This window comes from Sardina pilchardus, chromosome 4, assembly GCF_963854185.1.
Source record: "Sardina pilchardus chromosome 4, fSarPil1.1, whole genome shotgun sequence".
In the NCBI taxonomy this organism is placed as follows: domain Eukaryota; kingdom Metazoa; phylum Chordata; class Actinopteri; order Clupeiformes; family Clupeidae; genus Sardina; species Sardina pilchardus.
This window is the reverse complement of record NC_084997.1, coordinates 18,774,110-18,781,473: the sequence shown is the minus strand read 5'-3', so window position 1 is coordinate 18,781,473 and position 7,364 is coordinate 18,774,110. Positions and strand designations below refer to the sequence as shown.

Below are 7,364 nucleotides of genomic sequence, written 5' to 3'. Positions count from 1 at the left end.
CATAAACAGCACTCATGTGTTGCTCTCAAATCTGGTGCAGGCAGCTCCCTTGATATTTCAGAAGCGTAGAACTGAACATGAATGGGCCACATGCATATTATGGTAGGTCTAGCCATGGTGTTACACTACGGCAATACAGGGATTTGTGTCCATCTTGCCTTACAGTGTGAGCTTGGATTGGTGACAAAATATGCAGTCCGTGTCAGAGGCTTGCATATGACAGAGCTTTCTCATCATCATGTAAGAGCATACTTAGCATTAGTGTCAATAGTAATGAAGTTACTCTTAACGTTTCCACGTCACAACGAATCTACACACACACACACACACACACACACACACACACACACACACACACACACACACATACACATTACTTTAAACTCTTACATTTCCAACAGTCCCCAGATTTAACCCTGGTCATAACCTTGACTGCTCTCTCTCTGAACAGGTGCTGGCTCAGCCCCAGGTTGATGGTGGTCCCCAGTGTGTACACCGCTATCGAAACATTGTGCAAATACACACGGTCTTGGGCATTCAAATCCGTTTGCGGTTGAACGAGATTGATGACCTGCGACACAGCGGAGACGATGTAGAGGATGGTCTGCACGATGCCCTGGGCCACCACCCGAAGTTGACTCCGCAGCTTGGGGTCGGAGAATGGTCCACTGCTCCCCTCCATACTCCTCATGTGCCTGCAGATGTAGACCAGGGTGCTGCTCCAAACCCACATCATCAACCCGATGAACGTGAACAGGTAGCCTACGTGAACGCGTCTGTAGACATATTGTACGGAGGCCCACACTGACTCGTCCTCGAGGCCGGCCGTGGCATTGCCCGGCGACGAGACGTTGGCTGGAGAGGTGTCCAGGTAGGCGGGAACTACGAGGGAGACGGAGAAGAGTATCAGGTAGATCTTGTCCACGATCAGCCCTGCGTACACCACAGCGGTGATGTTTCCCTTGGCCCACACGAAGACTCTGCTTTGGGAGGACACGATCTTGGTGTAGTAGAAAACACTCAGCCACACATTAGAAGACAAGCTGGAGACGCTGGAGTAAATGAGGAATGCTGTAATCAAAATGACAGCACTGACCCCCCAGGTTACCGGTATGAAAGTGTACACTGATAGCAAGACTTGCAGGACGATGTTATGGGACACTCCTGCAGCTAAGAGGACCGGTAATGGTGCCTTGAGACTCCTTTGCTCATCCAAAAGCATACAGAAGGCAAAAAACATGTTCATGCAAATGCCAGTTAGTGTTACCACTAAAATGAAAGTATGGTAGACGATTGTCTCAGGTAGAACCATTTTCAATGACAAGCTTTTGCTGGGTGCTCGCTCTGAGATGGTGCTGCTTTGTCCTTCAGTCTCTTCTTGATATGATGGGATTGTCTGTTTTTATATTCTACATGCACACAGTAAATTCACCTGAGGAAGGTCTATGACCAAAATGTCGTGAATACTGTGAATAAATGTTTGCATGCGTAATGGACAGTGTGCGGGATTCTCTCTTTTAAGTATAACTAGCACGCAAGCAGCATCAGGTCGTCATTTTAATATTAGTTGACCTGGTAGCCTTTAGGCCTTTGTTGATGTTGATGCAAATCAGGCATGAGCTCCCCAGGCAGGGAAACACAACAGCAAAAGCAACAACATGATCTCAAGTGAGAGATCAGATGTCGCTCAGGTCAAACGGTCTCCGATTAGAGAATGTAATTATTTTTCAGGTTATGTTTGCTGATCAGGCTATGTTCACTCCATCATATTTTGCCACCATTCCCCTGCCCTGCTCTAAGGACATCTCCTCAGATATTTGATGCCTACTACTGTATGTGGTGTGTTGGTCTACAAAAAAAGCAAGATCAGCACATTCCTGTTGGCAGCACATCCATGTTCTTTTTTCCCTCTGATAATATTACATCTATCTAACACAGCTCGTGTCACCTTGAGCTGCAAAGTGCACTTTGTTTTTGGGAGGCACTCCACTGAGCATCCTGGCACAACACCAAAGGTTGTTCCTGACTCATTGTATTAAGGTTTTTCATGCGACTATAACACTTTGTTTATCGCCACCTGGTAGGCAAGGGACGAGTTGAACCTAAAGAACGCCATTGTCTGCAGTTGCCTGTCGGTAGGCTACATCTCTGTATAGCATCAATATCATGTCATCAATAAAGGTGATGACGAAACATTACCCCATCGTTGAATATTTGATAGCATGTCACGGGAACATTATTTATTTACAACTGGCCTCATTTGGGGTGTTGATAGAGAAAACTCTCCACATGAGAGAACAGGTAAAGTTCTAGACAAACCTTTTTCTGTTTTCTCTGTTCAAAACTTGGAGGATAGACTTTCTTTTGGCCAGAAAGGAGTCATACATGTCTTTTCTCTCTGAAAGTTGACACAGAATTAAACAATAAGTCATAGTTAGTTTGTTAAGAAAAATACTGTTGTAGAGTAACCTACCACTCTGCCTTGCCTACCACTCTTCCTGCCATTCCAGTTGTAAACAAACGGTGACATGACATCATGATGTATGTGCAAAACCTTAATACATGACACCGTACACTGTCCTTTGTTGTTTCAGGTGCTAGTTTGTTAGTTAAATTCTAATCCAGTGGACCATGGCAAGACAGCACATGCAAAGGAAAGCAAAAAGAGACTGGTGACTTCTTCTGCTGGATGACACTATTCAGACCAATTGCAGACATATTACTGCTATAGCAAATGATTATAATCAGCACTCGTAACACTAAACTGCAAATTAATTTAAGGTAACGTTTATTTGAATATATCTATGTAACCAGTTTAAGCCAGCTAACCTTTAATCAAACCGGACAGCACACATGACCCTAAGACTAACTCCACTGCTTACCGACTTATTTGTATTCCTCAAGCTGAACAACATCTAAGGTGGAGTAGGCTAGGATATGAAATCTATAGGGATCGGATAATGGAGCTGAACATGTTTCAACTTTGTTTTAGTCATATTTAATTACAGTCATGGGAAACCTTCCGCCCTGAATTTGATAGGTAAATCTTGATTTGTCCATTAAGTTGTCACTTTACTCTGCAGGCACCCTGACATTTGCCTGGCCTCTTTCTGTGCACTCACGCTATGATATTCCTTTCTTTTTTTTTCTTTTCAATTAACTGGGTCAACTCCAATGTTCATAAGTGGTATATTCTTGAACATGGACGAATAGGGACAATATGGCAGGAAGCAAAGAGCACCTATAGTCTATTTTCCAAAGAATTCATAACATTAGATTGCATGGATCTCAGAAAATCCACTACTGAGTAGTATGGTCACATACAAATATGTCCACAGAGAGGCGAAGGCCATTATTGAGTTAGTCTCTCCTAATGTTTGAAATGGCAAATGAATTATTACTTTGATAAAGCTTACGGCTAAGCTTTGAAGAATGCAACTTGCTTCACTGTCAAGACTCAAGTTTGTATCTTTTTTGAATGTTATCTCCTTTTATCAAAAAGACATCTTGGAGTGCACAGATTCAAACTTCTCAGCTCAGCAGGTTAATAGCTGATTTTTAGGAACTTTAATCCCTGATGATTAGCACAATTTCAGTGATATCGGGGCAAAGCAGACAGAAAATCACTCTTTCAGATCTTCAACTTCAACAGGAGAAAGTTTGTTTTAAAAACATCTGACCAGCCTTTAGAGTTCTGAGGGGTTTGTCATTTGCATGTTACAACGCAACTACTACAGAGAGAGAAAGAAAGCTCATTATCGCATCAAGCTGCACCATAAACACAGAAGCTGGACTTGTTGATCAGCAAGTACTTATTTAGGATTTCAGTAGCACTTTCCATAAAGGTGGCCATACTGCTTTATAAGTATTCATGTTTATAACTTACAGCATGTATACAGTTAGTAGGCCTATAACATGAATATATTGCCATGACACAGAACCAATGAAATCCTATATTCTGTGAGAGCTTCTATGTTAATGAGTTAAAATGAGTTCAATTGAAATGACATATGATGTGATGTTACATGGTTAGCCTTGTGTGCTCGTGTGCATGCGTGTGTGCACAATAAAATGGCTGCTATGGATGTTTACAGTATAAGGGACTATCTTATATAACATAATGAGTTCAAAATGTAACTTTGGATAATATGCTAGCCAGTCAAGACTGTAATTGTTTACTTGTATACAAAGCTAGCACCAGAGCAAAATGTGTAGCTTGGAAAGGGCTGAGACAGGTAAGTGTCTGAGACAGAGAAAGCAGGTAATTTAGAGAATGGACCCATCTTTTATGCTGCACCTGGGGTTTGTTATTTAATGTCATATAATGGGCAACAAATTACAGTATCAAATTTAAGCAGTCGACTAAAAGCAAGCCGTTCCTGGGTAGAAACACGATGTGCAGCTCATTAAGGCACCCTCTCCAGCTTGCCATTAAGGCCTGAGAAAAAAAACACAGAAAAACACTCTCAGATCTATTCGGACAAGGTCATCCTGTCATTAGGAGGGCATCCACTCTCAAAATCCCATCGAAAAACAAAACAAAAATATAGAAGTCACAAAAGTGAACCATATGAGAGAGAAAAAAACATCTTATTGACTTTTTGGTCCAAAACATGATCACAGGCAGTGATGCCAACAGGTCCTAAGGCTAGCTCCTCCAAAGGTAATTGGCCTGACTCCTACAACACCATTATTCCCTGACGTCACAGGGTCTTCACAGTCTAAACGAGTCATTTAATAGCCTACTGTTGCCATTTCAAATGCCTTTTGGTGCCAGAGGACGCATTAGGAAAATAATTCAGGGAATAAAACGACGGCAGTCCGTGAAAACCTTTGAAAGATCGCGATTGAAATTATGTTGTAAATTGAACTGTTCAACCGTTTGCCAGCGACATCTGTTAGAAAGGACACATTTGTCGACCTTTTTAAGTGGTCAATTCATGTGCTTTTAGTCTACACCCGTTTTGGTGCACTTCTTATCACAATACTGTCGGTGTGGTGTGGTTGTCATGAATGAGAAGAGATTTATTTATTTTATTTTATTTTATTTCTTATCTCATTTATTATTGTTTTAGTTACTATGGGTATTTTATGTTTTTGCTGTATTGTTGTGTGTCTTGTCCTTATGTATACCTTTCTGCTGGCCGCACAAAAATTGCCCCTTCGGGACAATAAAGTTACCTTGACCTTGACCTTGATATATAGAAGGCAGAGAGGCCTACATGGCTGTTGTGGTGAGCCACTATCATAGATGGACAGAGATATAAAAGGCAGGGAGAGGCCTACAGTCTATGGCTGTTGTGGTGAGCCACTGTTATAGATAGATAGAGATATAGAAGGCAGGGAGAGGTCTTGTATGGCTGTTGTGGTGAGCCACTGTCATACTGTAGATAGATAGAGATATAGAAGGCAGGGAGAGGTCTTGTAAGACTGTTGTGGTGAGCCACTGTCATAGATAGATAGAGATATAGAAGGCAGGGAGAGGTCTTGTAAGACGGTTGTGGTGAGCCACTGTCACTGTAGATAGATAGAGATATAGAAGGCAGGGAGAGGTCTTGTATGGCTGTTGAGGCTGTCACTCTGCTGTGCCTCAGTAGCGGGTGTCAACAGAAGAGTGCTGCTACGCTGCTGAATGCTTTTCATGTGTCTGCCTGTCGTGGGTACAAAACCCCCTTCACCACAACAGAGCGAGTGTGATGGTGGAGATACAAGCTTTGAGACGGCGTGGTGTGAACGCATGTGATTACCAACGTCTGAGCTGAAGTAGTCATTATGATGAAAAGCGCAGAGTGTGACATGCTTATGTAAGACACACAAGGAGGGGGATATGGGGAAGTGCTAAAGTTTTCTCTTGATTTGAAAGACGTTATGAAATACTTTCAACTGGGTTGATTTTCAGTTGGACTTGTCTACTACTAAAATAGCATGGAAAGGGATCAGAATGAGAAACATTTATAAATGACACCTATCATGATACACCCTGGAGGAATACGGCAATATACGAAAGGTATCTTCAATAAAGACAAAACAACAATAATACTGTATATTAATATCTGTATAAAAGATCCTACTCTGTTTACTTATCATAGATAACATTTGTTGGACGCAGTTGGTCTAACTGTCCATCAGAGAGCTCCTATGGAAAAACCCTGTCAAATTCACATTCATAACAGTGTGGTAACACACTATGGCCCCATTTCATTCCCAGCAACATAACAAGTATATACACTCTATATTAGGACCTACATTGTAAGCCATTTTAGTGTCAAATGTAAAAGCTCTTTTACTCTTGAAATGTATTGTGCAAGTTTTGCATAATTGCCATTCCTAAACATTTCCATAAAAATGTTCCATATTATGTGAAACTCTATTTCTCATATTCGCATGAGGAGTCACAGCACAGATGTATAAAAATGGCAAGTTTATTAAACATACATATACCTGTACATAATATTTATACAAAACAGCCCCCACCCCCAAAATAACCATAATATCAATAGAAGTAGAAAATAGTCTCAGATGAATATATTTAGTGAAAAGGACACTTCAATTAAAAGGAAAATGATCAATAATTTAGCCAGACTTTCTTTGAATCGTTGTTTATATATTGCATTTCTGTGTTGGTCTAGTGTTGCTAATATTTCATAGTCAGTCTCTGAATGATTGATCTGATCGGATCGCTGCGAATGTGATATTGAAGACTGGCAAAGGAGAGCGGGTGTAGTCCAGTGGGTAGAGGGTATGTTTCATTCGGCTGCTGAGGATCTTTTGAAAGGCCAACACCAAGGTAGGCAAAAGCATAATTAACATAGCATCAAAATATACAAGGTAAAAAGCTGGGGAGAAACATCATGGGACTAACCATAGGAATCCATTTTGTTGTCAATAAATACTTCAGCACTCCACATTTTCTTAAATTCTAGACATGTTTTCAGATAGATTCTGTAATAGTCATTGATTCATTGACTATTAATCTCCCTGAGTATTGACTGACCTAAAACCAGAATTTGTTACATGTAGATATGGTCTTTTGAAGCAGCTTCAACGTCATGAATTTCCTCCTGTATGTCATGTTGGTTACAAAATAAAATCAGATGTCTTCGAAACAATATAGTAGAAATGAAATAACGATCAACATAGCAATTAAACTGTCAAACCATCAGAGTGCAAAGGATGTACAGTAGCCATTTCTTCAACCGTGATTTTGCACAAGGAGAAGCATTCTGAAATGTTTGCATTGTCACTTCCTCAATGAATGTAGTCATAACCATAATCAGAAGCTTCTTGTCTTCACAATGGAGATTTTGCCCATATAATTCACACAACTTATGTTAGCGTAAAACAGTACAGTGAAGAGAATAAGT

General features: G+C 40.8%; 1 protein-coding gene across 1 annotated transcript; it reads right to left on the bottom strand.

Moving 5' to 3' along the window:
• Positions 1 to 373: 373 nt before the first annotated feature.
• Positions 374 to 1,240, bottom strand: LOC134078030 (taste receptor type 2 member 114). The gene has a single exon (XM_062533659.1). It carries the CDS (start codon positions 1,238 to 1,240, stop codon positions 374 to 376), a length of 867 nt encoding a protein of 288 aa, XP_062389643.1.
• Positions 1,241 to 7,364: the final 6,124 nt, after the last annotated feature.